This window comes from Seriola lalandi, unplaced genomic scaffold, assembly GCF_002814215.2.
Source record: "Seriola lalandi dorsalis isolate HSWRI2012SDOR001 ecotype SW California unplaced genomic scaffold, Sedor1 jcf7180002054692, whole genome shotgun sequence".
NCBI classification, from domain to species: domain Eukaryota; kingdom Metazoa; phylum Chordata; class Actinopteri; order Carangiformes; family Carangidae; genus Seriola; species Seriola lalandi.
In genome coordinates, this window is record NW_019525245.1 from 1,929,459 (window position 1) to 1,948,821 (window position 19,363).

The window sequence follows — 19,363 nt, forward strand, 5'->3', positions numbered from 1 at the left end:
TTGTATCATGAACAGCATAAATGTATTTAGGTATGATATAATTAATCATGAGATATTCTCCCCCTTGGATGTTTGCAGAGAAGCGATTTAACAGGAAAACTAGTACGGATACATCCATGGTATTTTACATTGAAAATACATACGTTAGTTGTTAGGGTTTCTTTCCGGGTGCACCGCCGTGACTTCCGTGTTGTGAACAAGGGTTAGCCAGTCGATAACAACAAGGCCCAGTGTGATAGCAGTGTAGTTTTGAAAACTGTGAGAAAACGAGCGGATTTTCGCTAATGCGGCACCTTGAAATCTCTGTAGTCCAGTCGTCAGGTGAGTATCAGCTGTGTCTGTGTTGTGTACACCGAGAGAAAACAGCCACGCTAGCGTGCTGTAACCTGTTGGTCATCATTCGTGTTGTTTTTATCGCTAACTTAGTTAAACAAGTATTGTTCACACCCATGGGTAAATGCTTGTGTTCACTAGGATTTTATGTTTATTTGAATTGAACGTCATTGCGGGGTTGTGTGATCTAAGCAGCCACGTAACAAAGCTAACACGGCGCACCTGGTTAATGTTAGCTTTGGCTAATCGTTGTTGTGTGTTGGATGACTGAGCGAAGCTGTATGCTCGGTTAGTCTGCTCCTGAAGTTAAATTGAATTAAATATAATGAACTGTCCTCAGTTATAACAGCGTTGAATCACGAACTGTTGCTGAAGTGGCTCATTAACATTAGCTATGGCTGTTAATTTATTGAGAAAACCATCAAGTTTTACTGTTGTCTATCTTCAAGATCAACATGTGTGACCACGCTTGGCTTTTAAAACAGGACCAGGTCTCCTAGGTACATCTGTGCACAGTGCATGGTTCTTCTGTGGATTTATACTGGCTCTGTGTCTTCTGTCTCTTCGTGTAAATCCCAGACTGACTTCATGATGCTGAGATCAGGGCTCTGTAGGGGACAGACATCTGCTGCAGTCCTCCCTGTGCTTCTCGCCTCTGAGGATAGATCTTTATGACTGTGGCTGTGTGTTTGGGGTTGTTGTCATGCTGCTGACTGAATTTGGGTCAAATCAGACGCCTCTTTGATGGTGTAGCAGGATTTATAGGGATCTAAATATTCAAAGAGCCTAAAATATTTATATAGTGCTGTAAATCAGCCGATAAGAAATTACTTCACCTACAGAAGTTCAACTAGTCTTGAGGTAATTTAGAAACAGTGTTTCCATTACATGGTTTGTTTGCCAGAAAGTACAGATAAGTTGATTTTTCCACTAAAATGCCCCACAGAGTGCAGTTTTGTTCAAAGTTTAAATTTGATACATAAAACATAAAAGGGACAGGATTGTATTGATTATATTTCTGGGCTATTGGCAGTGATTGATAGTTGATGACTCAGTGAGGAAAGGGTAAATAATGACTGTTTGTACTGCGTAAACTAATCACAGGTTCTTTTCACACCAGATACGTCAAGAAAGAATGTTTTAATAATTTAAAGTATTACTCATTAATTATAAGCTAACGGAGGTTGTTACATTTTACTCATGTTATTTCCAATGATTAATTTTGTGAGCGCCTGCATTTAACTTTCGTTGATAGTTCAAAAAACAACCTCAAACTTATGCTATGCCAGAGTTGTTGCTTTTATCGATTTTAACCTATAAATGTTTCTGGTTTTGTCTTTGAAGATTGACAGACAGCTGTTTACAAGGTACTTCACAGCAAAACAGTTGGCTTCGTTAGTGGAATAGCAATGATCTTATAGTAATTGCTCTATTTCTGTGTAATAAAGCTGTTGGGTAATGTATTTCATTGAATACCTTTTTTTGTTTCAGAATTTGAGACCACACGGAGGTCACACTGGATGGGCTGGCTGGTAACATTTGGGGCCAGCTGTTAACATCCTTTGGGCCTGTACGTGTAACCTCAGTCCGCAATGGCCAGTCACTTCCGTAGCTACATTTGGGACCCGGTCCTCATTATTTCTCAGATTGTGTTGATGCAGTGCATCTACTACAGCTTCTTGGGCCTGTGGTTGGCTGGAGTGGACAGTCTGGTGCAAACTAGTCGGTCACTGGACCAGATCTTCAGCTATGAAGTAAGTTATAAGATATTCTCTCTGTGGAACCTGTTGTACAGTGCTTAAACGGTATTTAAATCTTTGCTCTGCTGTTTCAGGCACTTGGCTTTGCAACAATGCAAGGAAGGCTCTCAATGATGGCATTCATCTTGAACTCTCTCACCTGGTAAGTCATTTCTTCAGTTTTTTCCTTTGTACATCCAAAGAGACGGGAGCTATAACATGTATTACTGAAATGCTGTTGTCCATGCATATCATGATACAAACATTTGAAAGGGAACTATGGATTTATTCGGATCTGCTCAACTGAAGTAATTACACCAACAGAAGTAAACACTGTTGAAAATACCATTTATTTACATAGGATGAAAATAAAAATGATAGATTTGTTGTGTGGCAAGATTTGAACTTTTCCATCTTAAGTAAATCACCTTTGTTTCCAATAATCTTTTCTGCAACATAAATGAGCATGGCTGGTAACATGTTTCATTGTTCCTGTAGCGCCCTTGGTCTGTGGTTCTTCATCCGTCGAGGGAAACAGTGTCTAGACTTCACAGTCACTGTGCACTTCTTCCACATGATCGGCTGCTGGATCTATAACGCTCATCTCCCAGCTGCCCTGTCCTGGTGGCTCGTCAATGTAGCATGCATGGCCTTGATGGCTGTTATTGGAGAGTACTTGTGCATGCGGACTGAGCTCAGGGCCATTCCAGTCAATAGTGGACCTAAATCTAATCTGTGAATTTTTGTCGACACCACACTGAGAGTCTATGGACGGTTAATCCTCGAGGAACTCGCTCAGGGGAGGTTTTTCCACTGTTGGTAAAAGAAATGGAACATGAACCTCCATCGGCATAGATGTCGAATTGTCATGCATCTCCTCTGAAAGTGATACATCAAATGAACTGATTTATTTATTCATAGCTGTCCTTTAAATGTTGGACAGTGTTAGCATATTAAGATACATATTGTAATGCTCATGAAAAGCTGATGTCAGTTTACACCTTTCTCTGAAACTAATGACTATAGATACAATTTTTTTTCTTAGTAATTCATTTCTTCCTGTTGAAATTCAGCATATTAACATGAGCATCTCATTCCCTCATTTTAAAGTATTTTAAGATTTACAGTATTTTTTTCTTTTTTACACCCATAGAAAGTGACAAGTTGAAACTTAAGATGCAGCAAATATGAAAGCGAGACATTTTTTCTCTGTCCGTGCATTGTGTTGAGTTGCTGGGTTGGCAAACAAACATCATGACCATCGTGTTAAAGGATATTTTGGTTTAACAATTTAAAATGTTCCAGTTACAGCTGTTGGATAACAGGTTCAGTGTTCAAAAAGGCTTCCTGTAGTTTTCTGATATACACTAGCCAGTCGTCGTGTAAACTCAAATGTAGAAGGGAGTTTTCTGCTTTATAATCTCAACACAGAATCTGTCAGAGGTTTGAAATCAGGCTTATTTTTTACCTCTCGGGATTAAGTTTGTACATTTAACCTCATACTGCTCATTCTAGGCCTTCCTTGTCAAGCTTGTACAGCAGTTTGCACAGCTAGTGTTGTTTGTTTCCCTCTCTTTATGCCATGATGTACTATGCAGACAAGGTGGCCACTTTGGGGACAGTCTGTCAGCCACCAGCTGTGTTCTGACAGCAGGCTGTGTCTTTGTTTCTAAAAGGACTGTCACTGTTTGTGGGGACGTTACATGAAAAGTCCTCAAAATGTGCAGAACTGAAGGTTTCTGGAACAATGTCAGCTCTATCATTTAGCGACGGCTTTTGAAACACTGTCTAAATTGACTGCTTATTATTACAGCAACTGTAACACATGCTCATATCCTTACATTCTGTGTGGTGATAGTGTGGAATATAAAGTGTCTTGTTTTGAAATCAGGTTTCTAAAGTGTAGTTTAAGTCCATTATTATGGTGCACGGGCTGATATTTAAAGGACTAGTTGACATTTTGGGAAATGCGCTTTGGTGCAGAGAGTTAGATGAGAGGATTGATACCACGCTCATGTCTGTACAGTAAATGTGAAGCTGGTTAGCTTAGTTTTCCAAACACTGGAAACAGGGGAAATGGCTTGCCTGGCTCTGCTTAAAGGTAAACACAATCCCTCTACCAGCATCTCTGAATCTCACTGTGTAACAGTATTTCTCATTGGTTTAAAGGAGCTATTTTTAAGTTTTGCTATTGCTATGTAGCCAACGTTAGCATTAACCGCTGCTTACTTACCAGTCTTGCCAAGACCTTCAGCCATTGTTGTGTTGCTAATAGAAGAGCCCTATTTCTTCAGGTCGGACTGGATGATACAGTGACTCGGTATCGAAAAGTGAGCATGTTTTTTCTAGACTTGTAAGTAAACAGCTGTTAATGCCAATGTTGGCTATCTAGCAATAGCAAAAACGACAAATATCCTTGAATCTGTGCAAAAACTGTCATGGTGATGACACACCTTATTTATATGACGCCTTGATTTTTGTGTGACTTAAACAGACAAGATATACTAAGTAATAATTCAGGAGCTATAGAGGTGCTGATAGGTGGATTTCATTACCTTTGTACCGAACCAGACAGGCCCTCCCCCCTGTTTTCAGTTGTTGTACCAAGCCAAACTAATCTTCTGCTGGGTTTATCTTCGTATTTCCCATACAGACATGAGCGGTATCAATCTTTGTTTCTAACATTAAGCAAGAAAGCAATAGGCGCAAATCCCAAAATGTCAAACTATTCCTTTAAGTTGTGTTCAAACTCAACTCAAACTCAACTCAACAATGGCTGCACTGGACGTTTTCACATGCAATGCCACCTTTTGAGTCTTAAACATAACTTTTGTTTTTATAATGTATTTAAATACTGTACAAAAAACACGAGAGATGGACCTATTCCCCTTCATGTAATTATATTCTCTGACTTGTTTCTAGTGTGGAAACATCAGTTAAAGTGTACTTTTTTTTTTTTTCTCTGAAGATTTAAATATAGGGTGTTTACACCAGCATTGAGAACTTTTGGCACAATGCAAGTACTTCTCTAGATATGCTGTTTAATAAAACTCTACCAGTTTGGATTGATTGAAAAAACGATCTCAGTCATGAAAGTGTACGTGAAAAAAAAAAAAGGCCATTATGCTTTATACGTCAAAGATGGATCCTCTAATGAGGGGCACACCCCTGATCGTGTCTGTAGTTCTCCTAAGGTTTTCCACCCTGGGCCCTGATCTCTCATTTTCTCCCTCCATTTCCTGTGCTGGAAGTGTCCAGGTGGAAAGAAGCAGATGGGAGAGCACTAACGAGCTGAAAAATGCTGGTTGCGATCCTCATTACCAACACTTTGCTTCAGGGAGGACTAAAAACAGAAAGTCAGTAGTAGATGAATTGTACAGCAGAGGGCTTACTGCATCAATTAAACGCTCCACTGTTTTACCACTTTCTGTTTTAAGATCATTGCTATCCAGTATTTTGCTGAAGGTGATGCACACACACACATACACACACATATTTTAAACATGGTGCTTTATTATTACAAACACATTACTTTGCCATATATTGCTTTATACAGTCTTGTAAATAGTGTGCTTTTCTATCAGTAAACTGAAAAACTCACATGGATACTGAACTTGTTTTTACATTCAGAAGTTCTTTCCATGTTTAAACTGACATTAGGGTTATTTTTTATGGTATAATGCTCATGATAACACAGTCATTGTCATGCTTTCTTCAACAGCATATGAGGATATAAGAGTCCTCTTTTAAAGAAGTGACCGTACATATTGCTCATGCTTGGAGGACACCACAACTGGTTTTGTATTCTCACCACCAGACACACAATGGATGACATGATGCTACCACTTGTGAAACATGAAATAAATTGAAACAACTAGAACAAACATGCTAATGCAGTGGGGGATGGGTGGCTAATGAAACTGCATAAGAAATGATGCTGATACATTGAAGAGCAAGTGAAACTTCATGCACAGGTCAATACCACTGTACGCTTTGTCCAAGTTAAAATCAACAGACTGCCACAAAAATTGTCATGCATTTGTGATAAAGAATAAATGAGGAAAATATTCAGGACCACAGAAATCACCCATATATTGATGATGCCTGTTAAGACCATAATAATTAAAGGAAATGTAGAAATGGTAACATAGTTTTGGAAAAAAAACAAAAATCAATGCTATTGCTCAATCATTTTTAATTTTCTATGAATCTCAGTGTCTATTGCCATAAAATTAGAGATGTCACACTAAAAATTGTGAATGTGACTGACTGATCATGTTTCCATTGGGCAAGTGATTGCCATGTGAAGTGAGTTGGAGTTTCCCCATCGGCTGTTGCTCTTTCAAAATGAATTGGCACAAACAGTTTCTTTTAGGGGGGCGTTTACAGCCTGAGGTGTTCCCAATGTAGCGCATTTTTTGCAAGATTTAGAGACTTTTTTTCAAACAAGACTGTGTATAAACCAAGTGTATTGGTGCCAACTGTGGGCTACACCTTGTTATGGGTGGTCACCTTGCTGCCCTGGTTCCCCAGTCACTTTTTGAGGAAATACAGTAGTTGAAAACAGTTGTGGATCGCAGATAGAGTCTGTGTGATGTTTCAGAGACAAAATAGGAAAGATATTCTGTCGCTTCTAACTTTTTCTTTGAGCGATCATTTTACAAGTAGCCGCTGCTTGGAAGTGACTGCTGGTTAACATGCAGCCTTGATGGGCTGTGTTTCAGTCACTATTTCAAACTTGTTCCTTTGTCTGACAACAGAAACAGAAAAACATGTGAATGAGAAAAGCTTTAATGGGAATTCAACTGTATTGAAATACTGTATATGTGTGAGCAAAGAGAGTAAAGGAGAAGCAAACAGATAAAGAAGTGAAACCTGTGACACTAGGGAGAATGCAAACACGTGATGTGATGAAGTCAATTGTTAACAGCGATTCAACAACAGTTTTCAAATATGTCCTCCAGTTCGCTCGTTGACAATACACAGTCCAGGCACGAACAAGGTTTTGACCTAGTCTTGTAAAAAAAAAAAAATTATTTCAAAGTGATTAAAACACCATTACAAGTAATGATAATTTATATGGTATATTTGCTAAATGAGCTGACTGAGTGGAAATGATGCCAATTTTGCTACAAACTGTAGTAACCATTAGCTGTTTTCTGTCGATGAGATTCACTATACTTTTCTTTCTATTAACAGCTTTTGAAATTTATGGGTGTGCTGTAAAATCAAGCCTGAGTTTCTCCAAAATACACCAATTAAAAGCATGAAACAGATAAATGGAGTAGCAGAGTTTGGAATCTGTATTTTGTTTGATAACATAATTATGCAATGCATTAATTGGTAGACCTGTAATTGAAATATAATTAATAAAAAATAAATTATATGGATGATATATGGAAAGCAATTGTTTTGTATTATACCAGTTCGTTTTTTATTGCATATATTTTAACTTTATTAGACATTAATTATAGGTTTTTAAAGTTTAATAAAATCTCTGTATGAGTATTAAAATATGATAATTTGGGGAATTTTCATTATACTTCTGGCTGAATTATTGTCTTTGAAAATCTAATCTCTGTGATAGAATCTATCCCTGTGTAGTCTCTGTGTACTGCATAAACTACTGTGTTTTTGCAGTACTTTGAGAAAGAAGTAAAGTTCTAGTTATATTGCGTTTACTACAGTAGAGCACTTTCACACAAAACATGTAACAAAAATTTATGAGACAACACTGAACATTCACGCTCTAGATTTCTTTTTTTTTTCAGATACATCAATGGGTCAGAAGTCTGATGATTGAGTGAAGATTGAACCAAAGAGTGGGGCGAGGCTCTGAGAGAGCGAGAGAGGAGCTGGAGGAGTGAACATGTGATGCCAGGTGTCAGATGTCTGTTTTTGGTGTCTTTATAGCAGCCGTGCAACATCAGCCACGGTGGGCTGAAATGTTGTAGGGGAAAAGGGGTCAAAGGTTTCATACAAGTGGCTTGATTGTCACTTACACAAACATTTACTACAATTTGAAACAGGTTAAAGGTGCATTTCACCTAAAGTGTATCTGAACTGTTGCTAGCTTTGGTGTCATTAGTTCCATAAGATTAATGTCTGGTTTGGTCTTTAGGTTGGTTCATTGATCAGTAAGTTGACAACTAATTCAAATAGATTTGTAATGACTAAGAGCTAAGATTTACTAAAATATTGCTGTTATTTTTGGTGAAATACCCCTTTAAATCTTCTCCTGTAATGTGGAAGCTAATACTATCATGAAATTCAACGAAGATTAAAACTTTTGTTGTAGTGCTAATGTACAGTAGAGTAAGGTAACTCTTTATTACAGTAATTTTAAGAAATATGTCATTTGCTTCCTTGCAGAGAATTAGGTATGACAATTGATAAGACTCTCATGTCTGCACTAAATACGAAACAGCCAGTGCCTGGTTAGCTTAGCTTTGCACAAGACTTGAAAACAGCTAGGCTACCTTTGTCCAAAAGTAACAAAATCAACCTACCCGTGCCTCTAAAGCTCTCCAATTAACATTGTATATATCATTTGTTGAATATATGCAAAAGCTCAAAAACAAGTTGTGTGCTGAACAATTTCTTGGTTGGGAGCAGCCATGTGCAAAACTAAGCTGAATGGCTGCTGGCGATGGCTTCATAATTACCGTACAAACATGATAGTGTTATCGATCTTCTCATCTGACTCCCAAAATGCTGAACTATTCCTTTAACTATCATGATAAAAGCATACAATAAATGGTGCAGGGAGTGGACACAATAACAGGAACACATTACTGTAATATAATGAAAACCAGTGCTCTGCAAATACTGCTTTAGAAATGACCTCAGAGTTGAAAACTGAATATAGTAATTGTCAACAGACTTATATCTCTATAAAACTAAAAAAAAGAGTATTCGTTGCAGGTGGGTTTTACATTAGGTATTCACAGTATTGTGTCCACCCCTTGTTTAGTGGTAACCCAGAGCAACAGGAGTCACTGATCTGACTCTGGTCACATTGTATCTGAAATCATTAGAATACTTGGAGTGTTTGCTTTAGTCTGCCTGGACTGATAAGTTGGCAGAAATGTCATTTTCTTCACTACTCCACCAGTTTTTAGACATAAGGGAAGATCAAGCTGAAGTATTTGAGAGGATTTCAAACATTATTCATCACAGCAAATATTGATTGGCTTGCCACAGGCATCCGTGGCTCTGTGTCAAAATAATCCTTATTAAAACATTTGTCTCTCTTAAATCCTTGGCTTTAAGTTTGAACTCAGGAGGACTGAACCCTGGGGAATGTGAGGCCCTCCTTACCTCTCCCATCTCCTCACTCTCAACCCCCCCACCCCCCCACCCCCACCGTTACCCCATCTATACAGAGGACCAGTTGGGCCCAGTCATGATCAGCATCAGTGGCAGGGTAAGTGCAGCGAGACGTGAACTTATGCTGGGAGCGGAGCTGGGGCTGCACAGGTCGAACAGACTTCCCTGGAAGCGCATCTTCCTGGAGTCCTGCCTCAGCGTCTCCCAGATGGAGCTGACTTCCTCCTGACAGTCGGACAGGGCTGTGAGGGCACATGTGTGGAAAGCTTCCCAGTGGCTGGTGGCAAACAAAGGATCATCAGATCAACGTTGCGTCTGCCATTTCACTCAGAATTCATCCCGGCTACAGCATGCAGACGTGCAATGGCTGTCATGGATTAATTTGTTTGCCAATAATCTATCGCTCAGATGGCTATGATGGCTTCAAGTAAGTCAAACTGAGCTTTAATTGCCATGGCAACTGCATCAGAGAGTGAAACAATATCACAGATGATATTGCAAGCGGGCAATTTTCAACAGAAGGTTTTTGTGTAAATCTTTGTCTTCAATATACTGTACTGGGGTTGTAGAGTGCGTGCAGTAACAATGACAAAAAACGTCCCTGGAATTTCATTACTGCTGCAGCGAAGTCATAAATTATTTAGTACAATGGCTCAGTGTCTCAGCACCATTCATTTCTCCATTCTCCCTCTGAGATTATAGCATCTTCTCATTTTCTCTCCATATTTTGTCAGGAGTTGCAGATTTCATACTGTATCCGTCTATATTTTTCCACTCAATCATGCACTATTTCCTACAAATTGAACTGAGGGACAATTTTATGCACAGTGCTATAGATCAGTCTTTTTTTTTTTTTATTCCAACCTGTCATGGCAGTTTTTACCCTCTTTGACAGTGCACAGTGTTTGGTTCAAATAAAATCCTACAGACTGAATTTGGTGTTTATAAGAGCGATGCCCTGTGTGTTCAAATGGGTGCTGCATGCTGTTCACACACACTCTCTTATTGGTAGAGTTATTCTTACCTGCACACGGCTGCCACTCCCCTCTCACTGGTCACGTTCTCCTGATAGTTGTCCATGCTCTCTCCCAGCTCCAGGACACAATCAGAAAAGTCCTTATAAATGTTCTCACACTTCACATCTGCTGAGTCTCCTGACACTGTGAGGGACAGGAATACTGCAACACAGACACAAGTCAATGCTAATTTGACCAGACTTTGTGAACCAGTAATGTTTGGCCCTTCATTTTCTTTCAAGTTTGAAAGAAGAATCAGTAGCATCAGTACGTCCACTTACAAATGTGCAAGAAAAGTTATCAAAAGTAGTTGCTTTCATTCTGTAAAGTCCTGTTTAGGATTTCTGGCCTTTTGTAAGTATTCCTATGTTTGAAATAGTTTGAATCTGATTTCTCTTCCTTTACCATCTCCACACTTCCAACAGTACCCTCAAACACTGCTCATGATCATGCACAAAACTTATTTTCCATTCAATTTCTTTCTTTTTTTTTTTATATTGCATAAATACATGTAAGTATTTTTAACATCCATTTTCATATGTAAATGTAAGATTTTGCATCTGAACTTCACAGATGTCAGTGGGCGGCTGGCTGTGAAGCAGATGTTACCACAGAGAATAGTCCTGACCACTGCAGCTCATACATTTCTTTCACATGGAGTGCAATGTTCTAATCAGAGCTATTTGCAAATTAAATGCTAAAACATGTCCACAACAGAACAATTTACAAAAGGACAAGGCAAAAATAAAAGCTCAAAATATTCGTAAAAGTGACATATAAGGAAAGAAAAATCTATTTGAGGGGTTTTATTTTTGAATGTTGCATGTCTAAAAGCTTGCACACTATCACCTAAGTATAGACACTCAGTATCTATGGTCGCTGGGTATATACTAGAAGCAGCTGGCCACGGCACAGATCTCATAACCATCATGCAAAACTGATGGAGATGAATGCAGATAACAATTACAGCAGTGACATTTCTGATGCAGGGAGATAAAACGATATAAGGCAGTTTTCCCTGTCAGACCATCCAGAGGGGCTCGCAGCCCAAACGAAACCACGGAGGAGCACTTACCCAAGGCAAACGCAAGAATCCCCCCGATCTTCGTCGACATGAAAAATCCCATATCATCCCATTTCAAGCCAAGCGGAGGGCGCGGGATGCTGCCGAGGGACTCGTGGATCGGAATGGAAAAGCGGCGCTGAGTCACACGGAGCTGATTAGCTGCCCATGCTTAATGTGTTTCGGTGATTAACCGGCGATAAACACTTGGTGGGTGTGTATGCTCAGTCTTTCCCTGCTCCGGCCGACTGCTGACGTTACCTGCCCCCCGGCGCGCGCGCTGAGCTCATCTTCCCCCCTCAGCACCGGACAGCTCCTACCTCCCCGAGCAGGAACCGCCGTGCAACCCTCCTGCAACACTCACACAACACAGGGAGGTCTCTCAAAGTGTGCCTGCTTGCCTCCAGTCAGTCACGTTTTTATTTTTATTTTTTTCATTTCCCATGCTGTCTCTTTGCAGGATCTCCATTTTATTCTTACAGTAAGTTATATTTATATTCACACATGAATCATGAAGCTACCGCTATCCCATTTGGTTTTAGTTAGAAAAGGATCATTTGTGTCTAACTATCTTTTTTTTTTTTAAACTTATTATTAAAATGTAAAACTTCTGCAGCTCCCTCATTAAAAAAAATCATAATATATGAATATGCAACTATAATTCAAAAGTTTAACTGCTGGACACAAGCTGTCTCTTACTTCTCAATGTATGTGCTGAAGGGTTTTACGTTATGAAGTCATAATTCTGTAAGTTGCCTATTATATATAACTATAGTTTGGTCTGCACAGTGAAGGTCCAGCTGAAGTGATATAACTTGCTGAAAGACTCTAGATTACTTTAGTTTATCATTTTTTTTGGAATCAACAATAGCATATCTCTTTTAATACATTTTTAGTTATAGTGACAAATTCTATAGTTTAATTTCATAATAATTTCCAAGAATTAGGAATTTATAAACCCATTCAAATAAAGCCTTACCAAAAGGTTTACAAAATCTCTTGTGGTTCAAGTCACTTTCATCCTAACTTCCTCAAATAACACCATCCACAGTTGTCATTTTACTGAAACTGAGTACATAAAATTGCGGCATGAAGCACAAACTGTGACAGACTGCACATGACAACAGTATAATCATGAAGAAATGAGTTTCTAAGAAAGCAACTACCAGGACCAAAAAAACATTTTGTTCACCCTTTTATTGTTGTTCAGAAGATCTTTCATCACAAATAATGGCCTGCAATCTGAGACTGACTGCACCGTTAGCACCTAGCAAGAGTTCGAAATGCTTCACCTAGCCTCTTACAACAGTAAGGAGATGAAACAGATAAATTAACCTGCAGAAACCTCCAGAGAACACTGTTTGAATGTTTGTTAGACTTGCAGCTGCCATTGCCCCACTGTAAAACAAATACCACATCCAACTCAAAGTTTTACAAACCTCCGGCCATACTGTGACTGTATGTGGCTGTATGTGGCTGTATGTGACTGTATGTGGCTGTATAGGGGTTGATTATAGGGGATCAGAGTCACAGTACAGGTAAGGCACAATGGTGTTTACAAGACAGAGAGGAGGATGAAATATGAATGTTTTGAAGTCATAAAATCTATTTTATCCTTCAGATGACAAATCAATCTTCAACAAAATTATTATGGCTTAACAGCTTTCATGGGGGGGCAGCTTATATCATATCTCTTTTGTTTTTCCATGATTTTTAATGACTTATTTTATTCTCTTTTCTCACCTTACACACACACACACACACACGCACGCGCACTCACATACAGATAAAAAAAGTCGCTTTAAAAATGAGCTGTAGTTGAGTCCTGTTAGCGTCTGAGAGGCTGAGATCCATACAAACATCTTTAACACACTGGTGTTTGCTGGAAATTGTATTCCAGCAATGCTGACTCATTGTGAAAGGTAATCAATAATATGATATGGATGGAAACAGCATGATGATGGATGGAAAATGGACAGTTTTATTGATCTGCTCCAGCTGCCCTCTTGGTTCGTTTCCGTGGAGATGTTTTAGGGGAAGCCTTGTCTGTAAGACAGGATGTAAAGATCAGCTATTTGTGTTGCTTCATGAAGAGCAACAGAAATGAGTCTGTTACTACTTGCGATAATAAAACGAACATACTCATGACATTGAGAGTCTCCTGAGGAATCCAGCTGATGTCCACATCATTTATCCCACCAGTGCCCTTCTCTATTTTCACTGGCATCCTCTTTTTCTGTAAAACACAGGTTCAAAGTTATTTTTAAACTATTTTATCTATTAACCGTAATGCACACTTTATTATCTATTTACTGCTGTTGGATTTACACATGAAAATATCTTATTAAATTTGCATTGGCAAAGCTGATTGGAATTTCTTGAGTAGATCAAACATACATATCCTAACATAAAAAACACATACCGTCCTTGACTCCAGGACCTGGTACATCCCAAAGAGCATCAGGACCACCAGTCCAACCAGGAACACGTACATGAACATTCTGCAAGTAAAACAAAATCATTTCTGTAATAAGAAAACAACAAGCAGCAGCGTTTTTTATTCAAGTGCTCAATCTAGACCTTCACTTAACTGCAATTTACTTCACTTACAAAGCCATTAGAATGCACGGCCATAATATGCAGCCATTTAATTTGAAATTTATTATTTCTTGTATAATTTATTTCAACACATAAAGCAGAGTTTTTTATCCCTAGTTGAGGAAGGTGGTATGAAAACAGTTTTATGACCTTCTGCAGTTTACTTACTAAATAATGGATGCAAATCTAATCAGAGCGCTATTCAAGCAAACGGCTGCCTTCAAAAGCAAATTCAAGTGCATTTTTTAGTGTAAACCTGTAGCATAAAGACTGGCAACAGTTCCTGCATCGTGCACCAGCAGCAGAGCTCTGACAACTAATCTCTTTGTGCCAATTTCACACCTTCTTTTACAGGTTCTTACATGTGCTGCAATATTCTGGTAGAGCTGGTACTATGAAGCCTTAAAGAGATGCCAGGGCTTCAAGAGATATGGCAAATAAGTAAAAAGTTAAGTAAAATGTGGGCAAAAATAATTAGAGTTAAAAATGATTTACGCTAAATTGAGATGCAAAGAAAATGGTTGAATAGGTCCATCTATTGCCCAGTCTGATGTAGTCACTTTGCTATAAGTCATCTTCTTCCTTCCATTTTGGCGTCTACATGTTCATTTACGAGTTTGCACATGTCAGGATATAACATAGACCCAGTAAAAGAAAGTCTTACGTTTCTCCGTCCAGTCCCTCTTCTCTCTCAGTGATGGTGACAGTCTGGTTGTAAATGGCAGTCTGGAACACGCTGCCCTAAAGAAAGATGTGAACATTTACTATAAGTAAAGAAATAGCTTCAACCTTCAGGAACCCTCTTGAAACTTCTCATTAAAAAACCATACTGACAATGTATCTCAACATTTATCACATCATTTGTTAATAGCATGGAAACAGCTGTCAATACTTGGCAGGGAGAAAATAATGACAGAGTCACCAGTGGTGCCGGTTATAAAAACATGACTAAAGAGAAGCTGCTTTGCTGACTGTGGCTTCTTTAAGTTTTAATTTTCATGTGCATCATGACAGTCACGGCCTCACACTGTATCTTCTCTCTTTCAAAAGTCAACCTCAACATATCCTCACCAACAACCAACCACAAAACATTTTTTTTAAATAATGAAAAACTTTTTTCTTTTTTTACCTCAGTGTCAAGATAGTTGAGGAGGATAACAAGACCAAATGGACGACCAGCCATGGGCTGAGCTGGGATGAAAGAGTACTCAAAGGAGGCCTGAGCCTGAGGCTGCACCACGGTGTTCAAGGGCAAAGCTGTGAACTACAAACACACACATAGAAAAAAAAAACTCAGCTACTGTATTACACTATGACATGGTAATTCTTTTCAGGAGTAATTATTGTGTTCAGACGCAGGGCAGACAGAAAACATCGGTCTTTTCTTTTCAATATAAATATACACTTACATATACATGCATTAAAATATAAATGTTGTGGACTTTATTTGTCTTGAATCAGTTAAAAGTAAAAAAAAAATAAATAAAAAAAACAATTATAACACCATTGATTTTATGTGGCCGTACTGCTTTGAATTCACCAGAAATGTTTCTTTTATAAGCCCTTTATATAATTCAGATGAATATTTTTAGAATAATGTTCTTCCCTTTTTTATAATTTATAAAAGAGTGTGAGTTAATCAACACATTATTGATTTTTTTAAAAATTATTTTGTAATGTATCCAACTGAAAAGGTGGAGAAATGTTTGCTGGTGGTTTCCGTTCAGATCAAACTCACATTCTGAATGTAGAACTGGAAGTCCTGCGGATACCGGAAGGAGGCCTCCAACGACTGAACGGTGAAATCCTGACTCCCCTTGTTGGTGAAACCCACCAGGAACCTCACAATTTCATTGGCAGGAAACTCTAAATTTAAGATGGATACAAATAAATATTAAATACACTTAAAACATCAGGTGTACGGTGTACTAACAAAGCCACACAGTTGCCTGTTATGTTACTCCTTAGAACAAATGCAAGCTACCGTGCTGTACTCACTTTGTGCTTCTGTTTTCTACGTGAGCGTAAACACTGTGAAAACTCAAGACCTGGACCAACCTTCTCCTGTCGTGAAGATGATGGTGGTGTCGGCATCAGGGTGAGAAGATAACAGCTTGTCAGCAGCTTCATCGGACTCATCTTCCTCACCCTCCTGAGGACGAACATGGCATTGTGATGTAACCACCTGCATGCAAACTCTATGTTTTGCCACACTGCTGTATGATCGAAGATACTTACTGAGGCTTGTATCTGATCTTCCTCAACAAGGACCTCTTCCTCATCTTCCTCCTCATCTACTGCAGCATCAGCATCCTCAGCAATGTCCTCAGCAGAGTCTGACTCTGCGGACACATGGCCTGCATGGGGGCGGAAGACACAACAGTTTTGTGAAAGTTGCATGTTTAAAGGGTGGGTGATGGTTGTAGAGTTAATGTTGTAAATGTAGTTACGATTTTTCTTTCTGTCAGCCCTAAAATATCACCACATTATAATTATATATGTCAATATCACCCTAGCCTGCTTATTTGTGGAGAAAGTTCAGAGTGGCTGTGAAAATGTGTAAAAGAAAAGTAGTATTCACCCTTATAAACAATTTATACTGAATATCTTTGGTTTGTGGTAGGGTCACACACCAGTCAGAGATAAATATTCAGCAAATATCTATTCCAACAAGTAAAAACAAACCAGCGAATAAATTAAATGTTTGTAAAAACGATGTTTTCAAACTATTTATGTGGTTAAAACTTAAACTAATTAAAAATGAATGGATAACTCTAGTTTTCACACATTTGACCTACTGATATTGTTGATACTGCTGTTATTTCCCTGTCTGTAGTGAACTTGCCTGTTTGTTTCCCATTTAAAATGAACGGCAGCAGTTTAGTACAAATCCCCAGACTAATGTAAGTCAGCGGGAAAACACAGGCTGAGAGAAACGTCCAAACACATCATCTTATCTATGGTGACGTGTCCCAGCCAGAGGGAGCCGTCAACCTTTGCTGCATCCACAAACTACTTTATATTTTTTAAATTAAATAATCATCTCTACAGCTCACGGGGAGATATTTAACTTCACTTTTAATGACGGAGGTGATTCTTTTGTACTCGGACGGCAGCAGCCGGTATGCGACCGTCGTTTTCATTCATTTCAGAGCAAAAGCGATGAGTTACAACTCTTTCATCACACTGGATGAAATGATGAATAAAACGTCCATACGTCCATGTTAGAAAAGCGGCGGTGGAGACGTGAAGCTGCCTGTGTGCAGCTCCGCCACTGTGCCACGTCAATACGTGAGACTATTAACTTTTTTTAAAAACTCTGAACCAAACTGAGGCGGCGACATGAACAATGTGTTTCAAACGCAGAAAAAATACGACTCACCGATGGAAACGAGTCCACAGGGGAAGGCCAGGAGGAAAAGCAACAATAACTTTGATCCGAAGTTGAACATTTTCTCGGACTTGGTGGCAGAAGTTAGTAACACATCAGCGTTCAGGAGAGGAGAGGACAGCGGCGGAGCAGAGGGCGGGACAAAAGGAGGTCGGACCCGCCTGTTAGAGGTTTGTCTGGAGTAGGTTTGGGAGGTCCGACTCATTTAAAGCTCCAGTGTGTTTCACACGGAGGAAAAACAGAGATCGGCAAACTGCGTTTCCGTCCACGCTTGTAGTTCAAAGACCTATAGAGCAGCTGAGACAGTCGCACTCAGCGTTGGCACGTTTACATTCTTCACACTGTGCAGTAGGATCATCCGCTGGTCAGCACAATGAATTTAAATTCATTTAATAGCAGTTGCATAGCAATCACAAGTCACACCTTACTTCCTTTTGATTTAGCAAATTCTGTTTTTATTGTCTGTATTGTACATTTTTATTTTGTTGTTTTGCATGCTTGTTACTTTACATCCTGTTGTGTACATGAGATGAAAAGAAAGGTCCTTCAAACTTCTGTTTTATACTTATACTTGTATAAAAAATACTTACTACTTACTTTTTACACTGTGGTAAATGATCTGTATACTTCTTCCACCACTATGCCATTCTTGTAAAAATATGACTAATAAGTGCAGTTTAAACAGATACTCTGCAACAGGCAATGGCCGGTATCAGCCTGCTAACACTGAACATCACATCTGTATGATATTCCTGTAAATATATAAGCCATGGTAAATCATATTGTTAGGTTACCCTAATGTCCTTTAATTCCTTAGATAAAATGGTTTCTTACAATATTTAGCATGGTTGAGAAAGTCTCTGATTTGCCCTTGTTTGTGTGAGGTTTCAGAGAGTATTTGAAACTATAAGGAAGAAAATTTAAACAGTGATGGATGTAGAGAGACCAAAAGACCTCAAGAGGTCACTGTAGTTCATGTGCACTGATAAAATGTTGAAAGTTGATGATGTGCAGTTCAGATTTGAAGGATGAATTGTTAAAAGAGCTGAACATGGAGGTGTTTCAAACACCAGCTAAATGCAGGTGAACTCTATGATCACCGCTGGGAAACCAGAGCAAAATTACAGATGCACAATGGTTAGTGAAGGATTCACATGGTTATAGTCAGTGCAACAAGACAAAAAGAGTGTAGCATATCAGGCAGGGTTGAGTTGTTGGCAGGAAACCTCAACACAGCGATGACACAGCTCATGATGACCTGTGCAGTCTGATGAACAGAGCCTTGATTGAACTCAGCACGTCTAAATGAATTAATTACTCATGTACACTTTCGCCTTTGATAATCCTTAAAAACGCTCACATTCTGATTTCTTACTGGTGCAGATTCATCACTTTAAATAACTGTTTGAGTTTCATGGTATAGTTGTGGACATGGCTCGACCTATTAGCTGCCTACACACCTTGCAGGAAACCACTTTTCTGGGGTTGTTGTGGCGTGTGTAAAAAATGATTGACACAGTATTGCTTGGTCACCAGCCTCCCAGCTTCTGCAAATCAGTGGACAAGAAGAGGAAGAGAAATCATCTCAGTAATACAGGTCGGCAATGCAGAGGAATCCAACTATTCACTGAACCTGGATACCAGAACAGTGGGACTCCTGTAATTATTTGCAAATATCCAAGTTACACATTTGGATAATGGTTTATCACACTCAGTGTCATTGATTGTAATTGAGTAGTCTATGTCTAAAGACATCCAGGTTATGACTTAAACTTGGATACATCAGCTTGTAACCTGTAAACACTGATCAATCAGAAGTCTGGATGATGTTTGACTCAGGTATACTGTACATTACTGTATTACTGTACACTGGGTACTAGCTTGGATGTAAACA

General features: G+C 39.0%; 3 protein-coding genes across 3 annotated transcripts; 1 reads left to right on the forward strand and 2 right to left on the reverse strand.

Moving 5' to 3' along the window:
- The first annotated feature begins 177 nt into the window (after positions 1-177).
- Positions 178-5,495, forward strand: sys1 (SYS1 golgi trafficking protein). Its single transcript, XM_023423602.2, has 4 exons — positions 178-321; positions 1,825-2,087; positions 2,168-2,235; positions 2,571-5,495. The coding sequence occupies exons 2-4, from the start codon at positions 1,926-1,928 to the stop codon at positions 2,809-2,811; spliced, it is 471 nt and encodes a 156-aa protein (XP_023279370.1). The 5' UTR covers positions 178-321; positions 1,825-1,925; the 3' UTR covers positions 2,812-5,495.
- Positions 5,496-9,449: 3,954 nt separating this feature from the next.
- Positions 9,450-11,770, reverse strand: LOC111667714 (neuritin-like). Its single transcript, XM_023423475.1, has 3 exons — positions 11,493-11,770; positions 10,426-10,579; positions 9,450-9,678 (listed from the first exon to the last, which is right to left on the reverse strand). Exons 1-3 carry the CDS (start codon positions 11,542-11,544, stop codon positions 9,450-9,452), a joined length of 435 nt encoding a protein of 144 aa, XP_023279243.1. The 5' UTR covers positions 11,545-11,770.
- Positions 11,771-12,662: 892 nt separating this feature from the next.
- Positions 12,663-17,619, reverse strand: LOC111667783 (translocon-associated protein subunit alpha-like). The gene is made up of 9 exons (XM_023423598.2): positions 17,461-17,619; positions 16,317-16,435; positions 16,137-16,230; positions 15,817-15,944; positions 15,208-15,342; positions 14,743-14,819; positions 13,903-13,981; positions 13,623-13,716; positions 12,663-13,526 (listed from the first exon to the last, which is right to left on the reverse strand). The coding sequence occupies exons 1-9, from the start codon at positions 17,528-17,530 to the stop codon at positions 13,462-13,464; spliced, it is 861 nt and encodes a 286-aa protein (XP_023279366.1). The 5' UTR covers positions 17,531-17,619; the 3' UTR covers positions 12,663-13,461.
- Between the last annotated feature and the right edge of the window lie 1,744 nt (positions 17,620-19,363).